Raw genomic sequence first — 22,502 nt, 5'->3', positions numbered from 1 at the left:
ATTCAATGTTGACAGCATAGTATCTATCTTCTACTATTGTTATTTCTGTCTATTTCTTCTGTCAGTTTTGTTAATGTTTGCTTCATATATTTGGGTGCTCTATGTTAGATGCATATATTTTTTCGCTTGCTATATCCTCTTAATGAAACGACCTTTTCTCATTATATAATGACATTCTTGGTTTTTCGTGACAGTTTCGCACTTGATGTTCATTTTGTCTAATATAATTATACTCACCCTTACTCTCTTTTGGTTACCATTTGCATGGCATATTTTTTGTATTCCTTCACTTCCTGTCTACGTCTGTTCTTAAAGCTAAAGCAAGTCTCTTGCAGGAAGCACACTGTTTGATAGTGTGTTTTAATCCATTCATCCACTCTGTGTATTTTTATTGGAAAGCTTAATCCATTTATATTTTCAATAATTATATAGGTAATGACTAGATTTGGAAAATTACCATCTTGTTGTTCTGAACATTTTGCAGTTTCTTTGTTTCTTTCTTCTTCTCTTATAGTATTCCTTTGTAATTTTATGATTTTTTTTTGCAGTGGTATAATTTGATTTCTTTATCTTTATCTATGTGTATTTACTAGAGGTTCTTTTTTATTTCTTATGTGTATCTACTAGAGGTTCTTCTTTTTATATTGCATAACTTTCAACATATTATTTTGGTTCTAATCATTTTAAACACTTTTGTCTTTTACCTTTAGATTAGAATTAAAAGTAGTTTACACACCACCACTGCTGCATTAGAGAATTATGACATTAACTGTATATTTACCTTTGCCAGTGAGTTTTATACTTTCATACGTTCCTCTTACCAAACAGCATATTTCGTTTCATCTTGAAGAACTCTCTTTACCATTTTTTAAGGCATGTCTAATGTTAATACATTCCCTCTAAATTTTTGTTAGACATTTTATAGACTGTCATTTTGTTCATCTGGGCAAGTGTTTATCTCTTCTTTATTTCTTAAGGACAGTTTTTGTGGGTGTAGTATCTTGGTTGGCGGTCTTTTTCTTTAAGAATTCTGAATATATTATCTCACTCTCCTAGACTGGAAGCTTTCTGCTGAGAAATCATCTAATAGCTTAATGGGGTTTCCTTGCTTATAACAAGTGGCTTTTGTCTTGCTATTTTCAAAATTCTTTCTTTGTCCTTTACTTTTGATAATATTTTTATCGTGTGTCTTGGTATATTCTTTGTGAAGTTATTCTTTCTTAGAAATCTTTTAACTTCATGAACTTGGATGTTCATATCCCTCTCAAGATTTGGCACACTTTCAGCTATTATATCCTTAAATAAGCTCTCTGTTCCTTTCATTATCTTCAGACACTTACATAATGTGTATACTGTTTCATTTAATTGTGTCCCATATATCTCACTGGCTTACTTAACTCTTTTGTGTTCTTTTTTTATATCCTCTGACTGGATGATTTCAAATGACCTGTCTTTACATTCACAGATGCTTTCCTCTGCTTGAGTCTGCTCATGAAAGACTATTTCAATTTTTATTTCATTTATTGTCTTCAGTCTTGTATTTGTTTTTTAAAATAATTTCTATCTCTTTGTTGAACTTTACATTTTGTTCATATATTGTTTTTCTTCTTTTTGTTCATTTTTCTGTGTTTCTGTAGCATCTTGAGCTTCCTTAAAACAATTATTTTGAATTTTTGTTAGATATTTCATAGATTTCCAATATTTTCAGGTTGGTTAGTGGAAAACTATTATGCTCTGTCGTAGTGTTATGTTTCCTTGAGTTTTTGTGTTCAATGTAGTCTTTCATTACAGTCTTTTCATTTGGTGAAGATGTAACTTCCTGTAGAATTTATCATTTCTGGAGAGAAATACCTTAACCCATCAGCCTGGATATGGATTCTTGGGGTCTCCCAGACCTTTACTATGGATGTACCTGTTCCACTCCTCCTGTTCCCTCTTGAGGAGAAGTTTAAGTATAGTATGTCTTCTCTCAATTCTACAAAGCCATGTTGGGTGCTGAGAGCCCCCTGTTTATTTTCTCCCTAGGGCAGTTTGCTCTGAAGTGCTTAGATTCTGTGCTTTCTCCCAGTCCAGCAGTCTGTCAAGGTGACTATATGTGCTACAGTACAGTCTTCAAAGGTTTGCATGTGCCATCTGTGGGGGCACACATGGAGTACCTGCTAAGGAGGGGATGAATGTTGGGGGTATGTGTGGGTTAGTTGAGCAAATCTGCAAGGGATGCATATCACAAGTTTCATAAGTGAATCTTTTGGTGGAGTTCTTGGCTCTTTTTTAAAGTTCTTTCGACATACTATTTTTGTTCTTTTATTATTGTTATTATTATTTTATGTTAATATTTTAACATATTATTTTAAGTTCTGTTTGGTTTCTGTGAGCCCATCCTCCTTTTTTCTACTCTTAGATATATGCAGGATACTTACGCCTACTGTTCCCATGCTATCTGTGAGGTTTGGAAGGGGCATGCCTCTTAGCATTCCACATGATTAAGGAAGGTAGGAATTCACTATGCTTTCAGTTTTCCCCATTAGAGAAATCATGGATTAAGAGGGTCTCTCTTGGCACTGAGCTTCACTGCCTTGGAAAAGGGGTGATGTTGATAAAGTAAAACTGTTCTTCTTACTTTTTTCAGTGTGTCTATTTTTGGATTATTTATCCCATTGGGCTGCTAGCACTTTTCCAGTGGGCTCCCAGGTTCTCATAACAGTGCTTTTGTCCATGGGAGATTGTGAAAAAATATGTTTCTTAGGGTGGAATAAGGGCTGAAAACTTCTATTTTATCATCTTGCTGGCATCACCTCAAAGAACAAATTCTTAATTTTGTTGAAGTCCAATTTATATTGTTATAGTTGTTTATTGTGCTTTAGGTGTTGTATCTAAGATACCATCACTAACCATCATTGGATTTACTCATTTGTTTTTTTCTAAAAATTTTGTAGTATTAGCTATTACATTTAGGTCTATAATCCAGTTCAAGTTATTTTTGTATACATTGTGAGGTAGGTGTCCAACTTCATTCTTTTGCCTGTGGATATATTGTTGTCCCAGCATCATGTGTTGAAAATACTTTTTTTTTCTCTTTGATAGGAAGTCTTGCCCTGTCGCCCAGGCTGGAGTGCATTGCTGTGATCTCGGCTCACTGCAACCTGCACCTCTTGGGTTCAAGTGATTCTCCTGCCTCAGCCTCCCGGGCAGCTGGGACCACAGGCGCACTCCACCACGCTCAGCTTATTTTTTGTATTTTTAATGGAGATACGGTTTCATCATTTTGGCCAGGCTGGTCTTGAATTCCTGACCTCAGCTGATCTTCCCACCTCGGCCTCCCAAAGTACTGGGATTACAAGCATGAGCCACCACACCCAGCCCAAAAAGACTTTCCTTTTACCATTGAAATGTATTGGCACATTTGTTGAAAATCAATTGGTCATAAATATTAGGGTTTAGTTTTGGATTCTCAATTCTATTTAATTTATCAATATCTCTGACCTTATGCCAGTACCACACTCCCTTGATTATTTTAGCTTCATAATAAATTTTGAAATTGAAAAGTGTAGGTTATCTAACTTTATTTTTCATTTTCAAGATTGTTTTGGATATTTTATGTGCTTTGTATTTCCATGTGAAATTTAGGATCAACTTGTCAATTTCTTCAGAGAACCTAGCAGGGATTTTGATAGGAATTGTGATGAATCTGTAGATCAATCTGGATGATATTATCATCTTAACAATATTAAGCCTATTGACCCATGAACATACATCAATATAGTTTTACAACTATTGCTTTCTGCAGTTGTATTTGATATCAGAGTAAGAGTTATAAATAAAAATAAATGTATAAGTTTTTCAAATTTTCCTATGTAGTTATACAGTTGCTCTTTATCCCTTCCATGGATTCAATTCGTGATTTATTGTCCTTTCCTTTCAGTCTGAAGGACTTCCTTTAAAATTTCTTATAAGGCAGGTTTGCTAGCAATGAATTCTCTCAGTTTTTGTTTATCTGGGAACATCTCAATTTCTCTTTCATTTTTGAAAGACAGTTTGGTTGGATAAGAAATATTGGCAGCTTTTTTCTTTTGTTTCAGCCTGAATATATCATCCCACTTTCTTCTGGCCTCCCTGCTTTTGATAAGAAGTCAGCCATCTTTTTGAGGAGACTTTTGTGTGATGAGTGGCTCTTCTCTTGCTGCTTTCACATTTTTTTCTTTGTCTTTCAACAGTTCAACTACTATGTGTTGAAATATGCATCTCTTTAAATTATACTACATGGACTTTAAGTTTCTTAGGCAGATCAATGTTTTTCATAACATTTAAGAAAATTCTGGCCATCATATCTTCAGATAGTCTTTCTGCCACTTTCTCTTCACTCCTTCTTAAATCTATGTGTATGTTGATACACTTCACAGTGTTTTTACAGGTTTCTGAGTCTCTGTTCATTTTTATTCATTCTTTTTTCTCTTTATCAGATTGGATAATCTTTATGAATCTATCTTAAATTTAACTGATTATTTCTTTGCCTGCTCAAATACACTGTTGAGTCCATGAAGGTACTTTCATTTCAGTTACTATACTTTTCAACTCCAGAATTTCTATTTCGTACTTAAAAATATTTCCTATCTCTTTGCTGATTTCTTTATTCAGGAAAAAAAGCACTTTCCTTTAGTTCTTTAGACATGGCTTCCATCACTTCTTAAATATATAAAATAGGTTCTTTTGACTATTTTTTCCCCCACTTATAAGTCACACTTTCTTGTGTCTTTTCATGTCTTTTACATTTTGTTGGCAATTGGACATTTTCATATAATGTGGAAACTCTAAAAATCAGATTCTTCTCTTTCACATGGCTTGTTGTTGCAGTTTGTTGATTTTGGTGTCATCTTTTTTTAATGAAAAATTCTGAAAAGTCTTTATTCTTGTCATCTGTAGTTCACTGAAGTCCCTGGTGGGTTACAACAGTGATCAACTTACAATTAAACAAAGACTGTCTTGAATGTATTGGCCAATAAGTCTCCCAGCTTTTGCCAATTGGTTTTGTGTAGGTACTGGGGGCATGTCTTCAATGATCTGACAGTTTGCAGTCAGCCTTAGCTTTTCCTTTCTACCTACGCAGAAACTCAAGGTCAGCCAGAGGTGAGAAAACAGGGCCTTGTCAGGTCTTTCTTGGGCATACACACAGCCTTCAATATGGGCACAGCCCTGCACTTGTTGTGGCTTTCTAGGTTCCAGAGAATTTATAAGAAGCCTTTTTAAAGGCCTCTGTAGACATATCATCTCCCAGATTTTCCATTTAAGATTTTGGTCAGACTCTTTTTCCCTAACTTGTATCACTGCCTCTAGCAACTGAAATATTAAACAATTGATTGTTTCTGACAAATGTCCTGTGGATAGGATAGGGCTTTTTGCACTGAGTAAGCCCTGAGTTCAAATAAAAACAAGTCTTGTAAATGGCCCTGTTCTAGGGAGCTGGTAGACAATTCAAATATTGATAAAACTCTGGGCATGAGGCTTTTGGGGGTAGCTCCACATAGATAAGGCCCCCTTAGTGGCTACAAAAGGTGATCTTTTACGCAGATGTCTTTGTTGCAAGGTCACTGAATAGCAAGGCAACTGCACATGAGGGAGAGGAAGTGGGCAAGTTGAAATACCACAATGCTTGCCGTTAGAACCAAGATTCAACCATTTACCTCTAATAAACACTCCTTGTTTATTGAAAGCCTTTAGTGGATTTCCAGAATTTAAAAAAAGTTGATTTGGACAATTTTTGCCCATATCCTTGTTGCTTTTTTTTTTTTTTTTTTGAGACAGAGTCTTGCTCTGTCACCCAGGCTGGAATGCAGTGGCACGATCTTGGCTCACTGCAAGCTCTGCCTCCCGGGTTCATGCCATTCTGCTGGCTCAGCCTCCCGAGTAGCTGGGACAACAGGCGCCCGCCACCACGCCTGGCTAAGTTTTTTGTATTTTTAGTAGAGACAGGTTCCACCATGTTAGCCAGGATGGTCCTGATCTCCTGACCTCGTGATCCACCCGCCTCGGCCTCCCAAAGTGTGGGATTACAGGCGTGAGCCACCACGCCTGGCCTATCCTTGTTGCTTTTATGGAAGAGTAGATTTTCAGATGCCTTTACTGTATTATTCCAGAACTGCTGCTTCTTATTACATGTCTCTTAAAGAATTTTTATTTTCTCTATTATAAGGCAGTTCCATGTTAAAAAATACATATCTGTTATTATATTTATACATACAAAAAATCACAATTTATGGGAATACTTCAATTTGGAAACAATGTTATTTTTAGTTGTTCACTTCTATGAACTATGGTGTGATCAGCACCTATTTACAGAAAACTTTGAACAACTGCATTGTTTACTTAAAATTTCTAAAAGAAGAATTCAGTAAAAATACACGAACATTTTTAAGGCCACTTTTAGGGAGGTATGTCAATTTTATATAATTTTGCCCTCCACAAATAGCATAAAAAAGAGTTCTTCTTGCATTAAAATAATTGGTTTCTAATAATGAACTGCTGGAAATCACACAAATTAGTGAGAAAAAATGTTGCTTTTCTACCCCAGAAATTCTTTATCAACAAAAGCAAGAGGAGAAGAAGAAAATAAAAAGAATATTTGACAACTCCTAACTTCTTGAAGCCCTATTAAATTTTCTTAATTTTTTTTTACTTGAACCTTTCAATAGATCATAAGGCAATACATTAGTTTGCTAAAGTCTGCCACAACAAAATACCACAGACTGGGTGGCTTAAATGCCATGTAAGAAACTGAGAAATTTATTTTCACACAATTACAGAGGCTGGGATTCTAAAATCAAGGTGTCAGCAGGTTTGGTTTCTCTTGAGGTCTCTGTCCTCTCCACTGGATGCAGATGGCTGCCTTCTCACTGTGCCCTCATATGGCCTTTTCTCAGTGCATGTTCTCCCTCTTCTTACAAGGACACCAGTCATGTTGGATTAGGGCATACTTTCATTTAAATGACTTAATTTAATGTTAAATACTTCCCTAAAGGCCCTATCTCTAAGTATTCACATTCTAAGCTACTGTGGGTTATGACTTCAAATATGAATTTTGGGGACACAAATCAGTCCATAACAAAAAAATGTATATAGGTATTTCATAATATATGTTTATATATCTCTCCATATTTGCGTCTCTATCATCTATATATCTATCTGTCATCAATTTTCATAATTCATAGACTCTGCTGTTAAGGAAGCTAGTTTTGAGATTCTCTTAGATCACATCCTCAGAGATTCAAGATGCTATTCAATAGATGTACTGATCAAATTTGCTTCAGAATTTTAAATTAAAGTTTAGTTTCCTCAAACACCTTTAAATAGACTAATCTAGGGAACTATATAATAAGAGCTGTTCAGTACAACTATAAATATCCAATAACAAATTTTGTTAAAAAACGATTTTCACTTAAAAAGAAACCTGAACAATTAGCAATGTATTGAAATCCAATATGATTTATTTTACTAAAGAATAATGGTATTCAGATTTAAAACATGATTTTTATTTTTTTTGCTAAACTAGAACAATATATAATTACCTAAATCCATGTTATAATTTGTTCCTTTCATGCTACTCTGGCTGCATTATCATTAATGCTGATAAATTGCCTAGAATGACTAGTAGAATTTTTCATTATCCAAAAGTGAATAAATGAATATTAAAACAGCCCTGTATGAAAAACATGCACGTTCTGGCTACAGTGTAGAAAAAAACAATCCTGTTGTGCCTGTGATACTAGCTAGAAGGTGAAAGGTAAGAACCCAAGACATAGCTTGTCTTTTGCCATTAGTAAATATTCCGTCATCCCTAATGTACAGTACCCTACTAAATATTTCTTGCTTAAACATTACACATTTCAAATGTTTTTTACCAAGCTCTAAACTTTTCCACATGTAATATGGTTATATTCAGTTAAAAATATTACCTATGTGGGCCACTGAAGTACATTCTGAGAAGCAAGTTTACAGGGCATGTAAGTATTCAGAATTTCAAATACTCTTTTATTTTACTGTCAAATTGAATTTAGATTAAAATATTCCTTTTTTAAAATTAAGCTAATGTAGTCAAAATAATATTCTTTCATTTCTATGTTTAAATAGTATATTAAATACAGATGTATAAAATATTTTTTATGGTTTTGACTGTGATATTGCAAAAAGCCATCATTTCCATTTTATAACAAAGAAGAAATCAACAATCTTGCCATTTTCCATTTCTCATACCCATTTACATCTTAGTATGCTTATCTTTACTAAGAGATTTTTTTTTTTTACATTGGCATCATAATGTTTAAGGGGATGTGAATGGTACAGAATGTTCTGTGAGTTGGCAAGATCTGAGTCTTATTCCTGGATCCACTATTAACATGTATTATCATAGACAAGTTACTGAACTTCTAAATCTCAGTTCTTCTCAAATGGGGATAAATATTTTCTCAAAGTGTTATGAGAATTAAATGGGAATTCTCATTAACATAGAAAAAGTGCTCAATGGGGGACTTTAAACAATGTTTTTTGTTTTGTTTTTGTTTTCCTGAAATGTGATTATCTAAGCATTCTGGGTATTCAATCTTTTCTCATTTTCTGTTGGTGCCATCAGGCTAAATGAGAAAAAGATCAATCCAAATTAATTAATTTCAAGAATCTATTGTCAACTTTCAGATCAGACAAATGAACTGTTTAAAACAATTCTATATTATATTGACACTGAAGCCTATTAAGAATATTATATTCTAGTCTTTAGTAATTGCAATGTTTTTCTACCATGCTGAATAGTAATTAAAAGTATATATGTTTGATTTTTATATTTATGAATATAAATATATTTACTTAAAATTAAAATAATATCATTATAAACATTATATTTGTAAGCCAAATTTGTAAAATCTATCACTGATCTCTAATCCATTCTTAAGGTGTCAGTACTTTACAAATGAAACTTTATATTAACATTCAAATATTCATATGTAACAGATTTTTTTTTGCTTTCAAAATAATATTCCATTTTCTCTAAGTTTCATGTGTATATGTTATTCATACATCTAATATAGGTATAGACATGTACCTACAAGATCAGATTCATAAGGTTAAAAGCTAAAAGATGGATCAGGTGATCTAATGGTTGACCATTTTTCGTCCTTGAATTGAGCCACAGTTATTATCTCATATATATTTAAGGATTTTATCTATGAATAGGAGAAAGAGGCAAGCTAGAAGGTCTATACTGGAACTGGGAAGAAATATTTGACGCATGCTGGACAGGTAAAAGAAGGGGATCTGGGTGTAACTACTGGGAAAGTGAACTCTAAATAAGGAACGAATGGTGACAGGTAAGCAATTTGAACCTGGGAGGTCTGGGAATATAACACAAAGAATAGGATAAAGTAACATCTAAGAGCAGGTGCTAATGGGGAATCTCAGTTTGTCAACATTAGGGCAATTCTGGTGCTATAGTGGCTGGGAATGAAAGCACAGCTGTAAATGCAAGATATAATTGGAGAGACAGGTTGCATAGTCATTACGAGCATGAACTCTGAGCCAAACTGCCTGTGTTACTTCACCCTTCTATCCTTTATTTACCTCACATATTAAATGGGGATAAAAATAGTACCTCCCTTATAGCATTTGTGAAACACTTGTAGCAGTGTCTTAACATATATTAAGGTGCTAAATAAGTATTTCATAACTTCATAGAAACTTCCAGACCCAATCTAGTCTTGTAGCTAAGAATAAGAACATAATTCCAGCTAATGCAGCAAGGAGTCGAGAATCAGGATTCCATGTATAGCGGTTGCATAAACAGAATAAGAGCTCTGAGGTGAAGGCAAGTGTAGCTTTCACACTGAAAATGAAAGCCCATTGGTCAGCAGTGAGGCATTTAGTTCACAGAGAAGTGACACTGGAAGAAGACACAACTAAATCTATCTGAGCTGGGCATAGGCTGAGAGGGGTGCAGATCAGATAAATCTGCTTCTCACTTCTGTATAACTTGGCTTAGGAATTGAGGTGCAGTTGAGGTTTCAGATAGGAAGCCTGAACCTAATGATGTAGACTGGGTAGAATAAATAGGAGCAATGAGTAAAGACTGACAAGATACCAGAACATAGGTGAGGAGTCAAATATTTCTACTGTGGGGAAAGGAGTGGTGCAAAGGTTAGAAACAAGGCATTTCATGTTTCTGTGTAGTTTTTCTAGTAAATATAATGTTCTTAATGGCTGAATCCATTTCAGAATAATGTCTAATTTTTAATCTCTGTATTATTGAACTATGTTTCATGATGTTTTGCATATAAAAGCATTAAGTAAAATCTTTTTTTTAAAAAAAATGAATGATTAATGAAAACAATGTGAACAGGCTATCCCTGTGAAAGACGATTTCAGGTATCTTTCCATTCTAACTCGTGGCATTAAATGTCCAATTATTACAAAGGAAAGCTATTTCCTTATCTTTGAAAAATGGAATTTAAGCGATTCTTGCCGAACTGTCATGCTGGAGCACAATTAAGAGACAGACATAAGACAAATTTAATGTTAAAGCAAAAGGCATAATTAAAATTCTGGATTTGGGTATTAGACTGAAGCAGACACAGCAATGTGGAAATAAGTTGCAGAATATAAAGCATATGTATTAAATGACAGACTCAGAGTCAAGAGTTCAGAGGTCACAGGCAAGAAGGGAGGTGCTGGACTGAAGGTCAAGGTTGATTGAGATACGCAAAGAAGGCAAATTGCTATCAGAGAAAACAAACGAAAAAAAAAAACCCGAGGCAGAACTTCCACAGGATGCAGAGGTCTCTTTCTTTATCTGATCATATATTATGAAGTCCCAGGTAATGGTGTCAGATTTATCTTTGGCACATTATTCAATTCTATGATGCTTAGTTTTCTCATAAATAAAGTGAGGGTACTTTATTTTTAAGTTATTTTTAGGATTAAATGGTATAATACCTATAGATCCCTTAAAGTAGTGCATAGCATATAGTAAGTTTTAAATAAAAGAAAAAAGAAAACTCAGGTGTGCCACTTACTAATGGTTTGGACTTAGGAAAATGTATCTTCCCTGAGTCTCAGTTTGTTTATATAAGAATTTACTTGGCAGCTATTTTTGGCATTAGATAAAATGGATTCCAACATCTGACCAAGTGCCTGGCATAGAGTAGGTGGCCTAGAAATAGAATAATCACAATGATTAACCCGTATTATTGGCACGTATTATAGAAATATAATATAGATATTGGAAATGGGCAAAGAGAATACTGGATGTTCTTCCAGTGGAGCACTGTGCTACAGCAGGATGCACTGACTTCCTTTTAATGAGGCTGTTTTATAATTCTGTAGGAGCAGATGTTCCCTTATAGAAAATTTACAGAAGAGATGCAAATTATTTACATCTGTTCAACAGATAACTCCTGTAATCTTATTCTAACATTCTCTGTTGCTTATAAATATTTAATTCCTCAAATGCAATTTGAAATGATTTTAACGTTACTGATAACCTAATTACTTTGTTATATAAAATCTTTGACCAAGATTCATTTTAAATTTGCATGAGACTCCTGTTTTTAACTTTTTGAAAATTATACTCTATAATCTAAACACAAGTAGAGACAGAAGAAGGATGGTATCTGTCTTAATCTGCTCAGGCTACTAGAGCAAAATACCATAGTCTGGGTGGCTTAAAAAACAAGTACTTATTTCTCACAATTCTGGAGGGTGGGAAGTCCAAGATCAGTGTCTGCTGAGGATTTTCTTCATAAATGGCTGTCTTTTCACTGGGTTCTCATGTGGCAGTCACTCTGGACCCTTATAAGGACATGAATCCTGTTCACGAGAATTCCACCCTCATGAGCTTATCTGATCCTAATTATCTCCCAAGGGAGGGACACGAGACTACAAGACCTGTTTCTAAGGTTAGCAAGTGGGCTGCAGCCATCACACTGACCTGCATGCAGCCTTCTAGACCCAAAACACACAGCCTGCTCCAGAATGTCAGTGCAGAAAAAAAAATGTTTTACCATAAACTCAAGCAAAGGCATGTTGGCTGACAGCCCTAGAGAGGAAACCTTACCCAAGAGGCATGCAGGGAGACCACAAGGGATATAGCCAATAGCTACAACAGTTTGAAACGTGAGAGCTATTACTTTACTGTTTCATTAGCCTCTTGCATAATTTAAAAAGAAGACACGAAAACCAGCAGACAACTAGTTACTTATTATAAACTTTATCACAGTTGGTATAGTAGAAACTCAGTTATTTCACTACCTAGTTACATTGCCTTTGACCATTTGGACTGTATAAGATCATAGTTTTCTGAAAAAAAGAAGGATTATTTCTAATTCAGAGAAAATTCAGAGGTCTTAAACATTAAATAAAACTTCATGCATCCCATAAATAAATTTTCAAAATATCTCCAAGAGGATTCTACACACTTCTAATAGAATGCTCTTAATTATGTGCTGGAATTTGGAAGGTCCCCCAGCTAACCTAGAAGCTCTCTCAAGTAACTCCTTCAAACTGTAACACATTATTCACTATTTTTTTCAATTTATTAAATATGCCTTTTCAAGCTTGCTGCAGGTGTAAGTTTGAATTAGGATGTTATTTTTAAGAGCCAAGACAGAGGCCCTAGTCCTTTCATCATTTTACGTCAATATGTGACAATCTGTTAGGCTGAGTATTGCCTAAATATTTAACAAGACATAAACAAGAGTTCTCCATCAGGGGAAATTTCAGTTTAAAAACCCAAATCTTAACTTTTGTTAGAGAGAGAGAGAGAGAGATATCATGAAATTATATATATACCATGAAATTATATAGCTATAATTATAAATTATATATATTAAATATGATATATATAAATTATATATAAAATATTATATATAAATTATATATTAAAATGATATATATAAATTATATATTAAATATGATATATATAAATTATATATATATTAAATATGATATATATAAATTTTATATATATTAAATATGATATATATAAATTATATATATATTAAATATGATATATATAAATTATATATTAAATATGATATATAAATTATATATATTAAATATGATATATATAAATTATATATTAAATATGATATATATTAAATATGATATATATAAATTATATATATTAAATATGATATATAAATTATATATTAAATATGATATATAAATTATATATATTAAATATGATATATAAAAATTATATATATTAAATATGATATATATAAATTATATATATTAAATATGATATATATATAAATTATATATATTATTTATATACCATGAAATTGCTGTTCGTTTTTAGAGTCACCTCAATTAGAAATATCAGGCTGGGGCTAGGTGCAGTGGCTCACGCCTGTAATCCCAGCATTTTGGGAGGCCAAGGCGGGTGGATCACAAGGTCAAGAGTTGAAGACCAGCCTGGCCAAGATGGTGAAACCCCATCTCTATTAAAAACACAAAAATTAGCTGGGCGTGGTGGCGCGGGCCTGTAATCCCAGGTAGTCAGGAGGCTGAGGCAGAGAATTGCTTGAACCCGGGAGGCAGAGGTTGCAGTGAGCCGAGATCGCGCCACTGCACTCCAGCCTGGGCGACAGAGCGAGACTCTGTCTCAAAAAAAATAAAATAAAATAAAGGAAAGAAAGAAATATCAGGCTGGATCTGCTGCTGATTCATGCCTGTAATCCTAGCACTTTGGTAGGCCAAGGAAGGAAGATTGCTGAGGTCAGGAGTTCAAGACCAGCCTCGGCAACATAGTGAGATCCTGTCTCCACAAAAAAAAAAAAGCTGGTTGTGGTGGCACACACCTGTAGTCCCAGCTACTCAGCTACTCAGGGAGCTGATGCAGGAGGAATGCTTGAGCTCAGGAGTTCAAAGCTGCAGTGAACTGTGATCAGGCCACTGCACTCCAGCCTGGGTGACAGAGTTAAAACACTGTCTTTTAAAGAAAAAAAAAAAAAAAGAAGAAGAAGAGGAAGAAAAGAAAAGAATATCAGATGGAGTTCTGCCTTCATACTTCCTGGGAAATCCTTGTATAAACCAGTAACATAGCACTTCTTAAAGTGTCTGTTAATTGCTTATTTACATATTTCTCTCCATAAGAAACTTAATTTTGAAAATTAATACAAATTCTTTTCTCTACATCTCATATACAGCATCTTTCCAGGAAACAGAAGTTTCTCAACTTTTATTAAATGGATTAATGGATAGGTAAATGAATTTAAAAATGAATGATTTTAGATGCCTGTCTGAATAGTGTCCCTCCATCACTAGGGACATGTTCCAGAGATTTTCTTACCTACTCATGTCACCCACATAGTATTTCATATAAAGTATTTAATTTTATTCTTAGGAAAATCCTATGCCTTAGCTATCCTGCCCTATTTTTTTCTATACGAAGAAATGGAGGATTTGCAATTTAAGTAAGTTGTCCCAGAAAATACTCAGTAGGTCTTTCTTAAGCCAAAATCTGACCTGAAACCACTGTATAAGAATGCTTCCGTAGGTTTTTATTTTATTGAAATCATGTAAAAATCATTTTTATCTTTTGACAAAGTTCTAAGGCACTTGGCAATATCAATACACGTTTTTATTTATGGAAATTAATTTTCCTCACTTTAAATATTTACAAAACACTTATGATGTGTCCAGCACTGTTGTCGGTCCTACACCCATCTTGCAGTGAGGAAGTGAGAGATTCTTGCTCTCAGGCCCAGAGAGACACAGAATAAATAAATGCATTTATATATATATATATATATATATATATATATATATATATATATAAAATACACAAGAAAAACATTAGATGTTAGTAAATCTTGTGCAGGACATTACATCTGTGTGATGTGGGAGAGAGTATCTATTTTAGATTGGCTTCTTTAGATTGAATGGTAAGGAATAGTCTTTCAGAGCAGGACATATTTAAGTTATGATCTGAATTACAAATAAGTAGAATGGCAGTAAGAAGGAGAAGCCTTTCAGAGGGAGGAAACAGCTAGTACAAATACCCCCAAAACAGGACTTAATTTGTTTCAGTAATAGAAATGAGGCATGTGCAGAAGGGCAAGAAGAATAAGATCATCTTTTGAAGTTGGAAAGGCAATCAGGAGTCAGATAATATAAATAGTAAATCAGAGTAAGGGTTTTAGATTTTAAGTGTGATGAAATGCTTGGAGTGGAATGTCCTGAGGCAGGATCCTCTGGCCACAGCTTTGTCAGTTTATCCCAATATACTACTTAAATATTATCATTATCTATCTGTAGCACAACATGAAAAGGTTGGGAAGCAGTGGGAGGGAGTGTTTACTATTGGGAGTTTGATTTAATGTGACTTGAAGTTGTAGGATATTTATACTCATTGATCCAATTTCCTTCAATTGATTTGCCTTATTTTTGTGAGCTAATGCTTGCCTGCTGCAGCCTCTTAGGACTAATTTTTCAGCTCTTACACAAGGATTAAAACCAACACAAGTGTAGCACTCCTGAAAATTGACATGGGCCTTGTGCATTACAAGCATCTGACATCCTTCATTCATAGGGTATTTACTGAGTGTCTTCTTGGGACCAGCTGGGTCTTCTAAGTGAAGGGATATAGCAATGAAAAAACATAGAATAAAATTTCTGCCTTCCTTGAGCTTATATTCAAATGGGGAAACAGAATAAATACATAGAACATGAATACATTCAATGGTAACAAATGCTAAGGAGAAATATTAACCAAGGAAAGGAAATAGATAATGTGAGATAAATATTTACAATCTTATTTAGGTCAAGAAAGACTTGAGGAGGTGAAACACTAAGCATAAAAGTATCTGGTGGAAGATAGTTCCAGGTAGAAAGATCAGAGCCCTAAAGCTAGGGCAAACATGTATATAGAAGAATCAAAGCCAGTGTGGCAATAGCTAAGTGGGTATGTATGAAGAGAGAAGTTAGAGAAGTTGTTTTAACCAAAATCAACCATTTTATCACTTGATAATCATTATGTTTTTAGTAAATGTACTGTGTACCCTCAACACATAAAAACTAATTTCAAAGCCATCATAGTTTCCCTAGTTGAAACTTACTTCAATAGAATTTATAGAGAAATATTCACAGAGATTGATACTTCCTATGCATCATTTGTTTTTCATTCAGTGCATGTTTTATTCAATCCTACACTAAGTGGAAGCTGAAAGCACTATTTAATGCGTTAGTTCGTGTGTGAACTACCATGGAATAATATTAAACTAACATTATCTATTTTATCAGCCACTTGGGATGAGAACTATGTTAAGAATTCCTTCAGATTCTTGTGATTCACTAATATAATCATCTTTCATGAAATAAATACCTAGTGAAATATTAAGTAAACTGTAATTTACATATAAATAAAAACTGAATTGAATTATAAAATTGGCTAATTAATTGGCAAAATTCAATACAAATAAAAATGTTAACTACTAAAATGTTCGTGTTATAATGAAATATGTTTTGGAGAGAAGGAATACATATAGAAATTGTATTATGGAATCTTACTTTGAGGCATGCAAAATATATTTTCTACTTTATTCTGCAAATATAGCATACAAATTTTGTTTCATGTAGTCACATATGAAAGACAACAAATAAAATACTATAGAATGTATTTGCTTTCCAATGTGGCCTATAAATTATTTCTTTAAAGAGATATGTTATAAAAATCATTAGTTTCTTAAATGAAAGTATTTATCAGTAAAAATCAACAAACATTTTCCAAATTGGTAAGCATTCAATCCGATAGTAGAAGCTGTATGTTACTTTTATGAGAGGCAACACGGAGTGTAATTGAAGAAAAATTTATGAACCTCTTTTGTTATGACAACTCTATTGAGCTTTGTAATTTTCTCTTATTGCTAAAAAGACTATTGGAAAAGTTATGTGGATTTATAATATGATAAAGGATTTTAAAAAATAGTTTGTTGCTTCTTATTTGAGTGTTTACAGATACAAATTACTCACCAAAACCTATACTATGGATGAAATTATTCATTCAATTATCAAAAAATGTGAGTCAATACAAAATTCTCTATACACATCTGCACATTTACTTGTAAAAAGTATATACACATAGGTGTAAATATACACATATATCCAAAGGATAAATAAGTAAAGAATATTTATATTTAACTATATTAAACATATATAGATATAGGAATGTATAGGTATATTTACATATTGTAATGAATGCAGGTGAAATAAAATTTGATCCTCTTCATATTTATTTAGCTTTCAATTATTTAAAAATAATTGTATATCTAAAATATTTCTAGGATAAATAGTTTATCTAATTGCCTTGACAATATTAAATGTTCAATAAATATTTACTGAATTAACATTGCTAGTAAGAAAAGTTGCATTGTAAAATAGAACATTTTTATTTTGCTAAGTTAATGTTTGTTAAAATAAAAAAATCAATGAAATACTACTTTAAATGAGAATTGCTTTCCTAAAATTAAAGTTGAAAAAATTTTTTCCTTGATGTTCTAAGACGATCACCTACATTTCTATTATAATTTTCTAATTTATATCAGAACTTTGCCACTAATATACCAATCACATTTTGTTTTGTTTAGTAACTTAACAATAAAAGTTAACTAGATGACAAAATTGCATATGAACATAACACATGGATGTCAAAATGCATATTTCACTGGAGTTGCATCTCAAAATCCTTTATACAGAAAAATAATATAAATATGCCCCAAAATATTAAAGGTAAAGATAAAAGAAGGACAATATTAAAGCAGAAATTATTTAGATAATTTTTCTATGGTCTTTAGAAGTTGGGGGAAAAATGTATAACACTGGATCATTATTAGATTTCTGTGTGAGTCTCAAGGGTGTTTCTAGAATACAGGAAATAGGATCTTCTGGAGCCTAGTGGGAATGGGCAGAAGCACCTGGAAAAGCAGTCTATGATTTAAATTTATTTTCCTAGATATCTTGGTCAAAACTTGTCACAGGAAAGTGAGGGACTGAAAACAGAACTATACAGAGCTAACCTTGGCAAATATGATAGGCTATCACCTCGAATAATAGAGACTCAGTCCCAGGCCAGTTGTAGGAAATCAAGTGCCTAGGACTATGACATTATGATGCTTCCTCAGGCAAAAAAGGAATTCTATGAGATAGTAAACAAGTCCCATTTTTATTTACCTGAAAAGTGCTACAAAATCTTTTTATGTTACCAATCAAGATTTCAACATTGTTAACAATGACCATCTAGAGCAGGGTTTCTCCTTGGCAATATTAACCTAAATATTATTTTTTTACCTTTCCTCTCATATAGTTTGACTTGATATTTTCTTTTTATATATTTGCTTTGCTGCCTTCTAATAAATATTTTCCTAATAAATCAACAGAAAAAGTATTTAATTGTCTCTGTTGATGTATGCATGTATGCCTCCATTAAAGGTGACTTTACTGGTGAATTTTTCTCATAATGTGATTTAAGTTTTAGTTTTTCTTAATATTCCACCCCAAATTGACAGTATTTTATCCCTATTCATGATAGCAAAAGTGAGAAAAGCAAGGTGTGTGTCTGTGTGTGTGTGTGTGTGTGTGTAAAATTGACATTCAGAAAATCCCTAGAGAATTAGCCTACTATGTCTGTTAACCTAAAATATGAGTGTTCATGTGTGACAATTACCTAATCACCTCAGTATCTCCTCCTTAGAAAATACAACTTTCTACTTGCAATTATGAAAGCCAGACTTAAAGAATTTAGAAGCATTCAGAATAAATCACAATTACCTATGCTCACTGAAAGTCTTTAAAATGTGTCTTTAGGAAGCTGGACATCAAATTCTATTTCTCTTTGCAGTATACGCCAAGCATTAACAAAATGTAGTTTTTGATAACATCTCTTCATTAATATTTACAAATGTACTTCGTACATTTTTTATCATGTTGGACTTCTGACAAAACCTTGTGAACCTTCTCACAGAATATACTGCAAATAGTAGAATTTATGGAAATGTATACAGAAGGATATCTCCACTTGCAGTATTCTTTCCACCTCATGAGACATTTATGAAAGGAAGAAAAGTAACCGAAAAAATTTTCCTTACTTTTTGACACATTCCCTATTGAAAAAGGGAGTGATGCCCTTCACAACATTTTCCTTCCTTTTTAGACCCCAAAGATTTCTCTTCTCAATGGAATGCCTTGATAAACTATTCAGTTACTGAGTAGTTTTTTCAAGTAAATTTTATTACCTCTTCTTGGACAAGAGTGCTAGAGGAAAAGCTTTGCGTTAAGGGCATGCTGTCATTTTCTGCTGTACCTTGCTAAATAAGTAAACAAATCCAGGGCCTTGAGGGATGAGTCACTGGCTCACTAACCTTCGGACATGAAGTGGTGAGCCACAGGATTCATGACGTTAATGCTCCTGAGAAATCACACAGAGGGATTTGTTAGTGAGATACATTTTATTTATTTTCCTAATCTCTACCAATGCTAAGGAAAATTTCTACGCTAATACTCCCTCTAACTTTGCTTATAAAAGTGCATATACCAGGCACCTAGTGCCCAATAAACGATTTTTCAGTGAAAATCAATGATAAAAGATATCACACTAGTTTGTGATTAGCTATGCTAAAGATATTTATGAAACTTAGAAATGTAACATATGGGTCTCTAAAAGTATAGGGCAAAAGAGAACACGGGAATAGCATGTTATCTCTGCTCCAATTACATGTAGGATAAACAAATACAGACTCCACAGTACAATCATATTGTTTTCAAGAATACCCTGGAGTCAGCAAAAGTGGTTATCTCTGTACCCAAGATAACCAGGCTGAAACCTTGCTGTTTTTAATGGCCATATATGCTTGTTAAAAAGGTTATCACTATATGCCTCTTGGCTCTACAGTTATACAAAAGCCTGTACAGAAAACAGAGATGACTTCCTTTCTCTCTTTCTGAATCAGACAGCTAAAGCTGTGGGAATTCAACGTGTGTGTGTGTGTGTGTGTGTGTGTGTATGTTTTAAGAGTTTCTATATTTGATTAGTAGGTGATGATATTAGGCTGCAGTGCCACAATTCAGTTTTGTTCTTTGTTTATTCAGGTCTTCAATAGCAGATGTACTCAGTAATAAAAATATATCTCAGTTTCCATCACGTTTATTTAGTCTCAGGGAAAAACAATTAAAAGACCGCAGTGTAATGGCTCAGAAATGTAGAAGCTATATGATCAAATAAAAATCAAACTCTTTAATTTTTTTACAGATATCAATCTATAATATATAGTCATCAAAATGTTACCAAGGATGTCTACTGCCTTTTTAATTTTACTTTCTCTTTTTATTAACATGTTGTTTTAATTGGGATTTAGCAGGTAGTCCAGGTTAGCTAACTGTGGTTCTTCCTGCACATCTCCATCCTCTTTTGCCTGGCAATGTAACAAAAGCATTCCTCCCTTTTTGCACTTTTCAGATACAGATAATCACTCCTATCACCATACCTGGTGGAGGGGTGTGGTATGATAGTAGAGGGCTTGGTCTTTATTGTCGGACTAACGTAAGGGACACATAGCACTTATTGTGACAGCAGGCAAGTTTTTTATCCTTTTTAGGCCTCTATTTGTTTATCCATACAGTAGGGATAATTCTAGAGTCTGCTACTTAGAGTCATTATGGGTAGTAAATGAGATGTAAATGCTCTATATGTTCACCCGTACAGTAGGGATAATTCTAGAGTCTGCTACTTAGAATCATTATGGCTAGTAAATGAGATGTTAATGCCATAGGGTAGGAATAATAGTTATTTTGCCTACTGTGTATGCCCAGCAACAACACAAATACTTGGCACAAAACAGTTGCTCAATGCATAGTTTGTCAAATGAATGAACGCATGAAGGGCATGGCACTTATTTTACTTGCATTGTAATGATTAGTTTTCCTCATATATCACATGAAAACAAAACCTGTAACTCTAGCTAGGCATTTAGTTAACAAATGAATTCTTAGATGGTGTTGCCCCCTGACTCACTGTAGTGACAACAAAATCATTGTGACACACCCTACACACTCCTATTTACTGTATTATGTTCTGATTTTTTTAGGAGTTTAATATGTTTTACCAGTCTGATATTATAATATTCTTTCAAGTTAGGTATTTACTTTGTGTTTTTATATCATCTACTTTATTATGGTTTTATTCTTCTTAAGGGTAAAGTAATTCTTAAATATTTGATGGAACTGAAAAGATTACACTGGGTTGCTATGCAGCCAATTACTCACATAAACAGACATCAAATGTGTCTTTTTCATATAACAATTAATAAAAGGAAGCAGAAGAGTAAACAGAACGTATCAAAAAGCACCAAGTAGGTCTGTGTCTGATACTCATGAGGTACTAAATATGTTAGCATCTCTTTCTCTATACAAATTTATAAGATAATCTTAAAATTTAATAAGTTGAAAGGTGATCTCTAATTGTGGTAAAATACATTATGCTCATAAAATTATCACATTCCACGTCAGACATATTCTTGTTATGCTAATTATAATAACATTAAAAAGCACTGTGATTATGCCTATGTATCCTGCTAGACTCTATTCATCTGTGGTCGGTCAGTACGTGGTGCTATATGGTTTATAGCCCAAGGACCCAACACACTGTAAGTTTTTAGTAAACATTTCTTGAATAAATAATTAAACAAAAAATCACATGAATTCATGTGAATCATGAATTCCTAGAAAAGTCTGGCTGAGAAATAAAATTACGCTGAACTTAATAGTCTGATTATTTTACCTAATTCTATTTTTTACAAAGCATAAGAATGCATATAAATATGCAATTTTATGACGCATATAAATGCTTAAAATTTCAGAATCTACAAAACTTAGAAAATTATTGCCAGTGAGAATTGATATATTCTCATAATTTGTGTATTAAAAAATTCTATTGACAAGATTTTAAATTGTGACAATAAAACATGGCCTCATAATACTTCTCATATTGATAAATCTTTGTTTTCATCCTATGTGTTGTAAATATAGAAAAAGAATAAATGAAAAAAATTGAGAACAAGAATATATGTATCTCTAAAACTCTGATTAATGTTCTCTTCCAACTTCAATAATTATTTTCTAAATCCTGAAAATGAATTGGAAAAGATTGTCTGAAAAGTGAAGACAGTAATTTCATATATATATTTATTTATATTTACATTTATATTTGGATTATAGTTAAAGTAAAACAATAGATTTTGGGTAATGCTAACCACCATCTTGATATAATGAATGTTTACCTAACTATTGTATAATGAAAATCATTTGAATCAATTACCATAGTAGGAATTTGCAAATTAATTACAGACTGGAAAAAAAAATAGTACCAAGGATTTCACTTTACACTCAACACTGAAAAAAGGGCAGAAAGATGGAGCTTACTTTGTTTATGAACTAAAATTACAGTACACAATTTTCTAATTAAGTACAAATGTAAA

General features: G+C 33.1%; 1 protein-coding gene across 12 annotated transcripts in view; it reads right to left on the bottom strand.

Moving 5' to 3' along the window:
• CCSER1 (coiled-coil serine rich protein 1) overlaps nucleotides 1–22,502 on the bottom strand; it is a 1,462,495-nt gene that overhangs the window by 634,530 nt on the left and 805,463 nt on the right. For 5 of the 12 annotated variants that reach the window (XR_008524637.2, XR_008524639.2, XM_054554173.2 and 2 more), the window contains one exon: nucleotides 17,527–19,438. The exons of the other annotated variants lie outside the window; for them this stretch is intronic. Coding sequence is in view for 3 of the 5 variants with exons in the window: in XM_054554173.2 (XP_054410148.1) it covers nucleotides 19,430–19,438 (9 nt within the window). In the remaining 2 variants the exon portion in view is untranslated. Of the gene's footprint in view, nucleotides 1–17,526; nucleotides 19,439–22,502 lie in introns of those variants that run through there. 12 annotated transcript variants of the gene reach the window in all.

This window comes from Pongo abelii, chromosome 3 (genome assembly GCF_028885655.2).
Source record: "Pongo abelii isolate AG06213 chromosome 3, NHGRI_mPonAbe1-v2.0_pri, whole genome shotgun sequence".
Classification (NCBI taxonomy): Eukaryota; Metazoa; Chordata; class Mammalia; order Primates; family Hominidae; genus Pongo; species Pongo abelii.
This window is presented reverse-complemented; position numbering and strand designations above follow the sequence as displayed.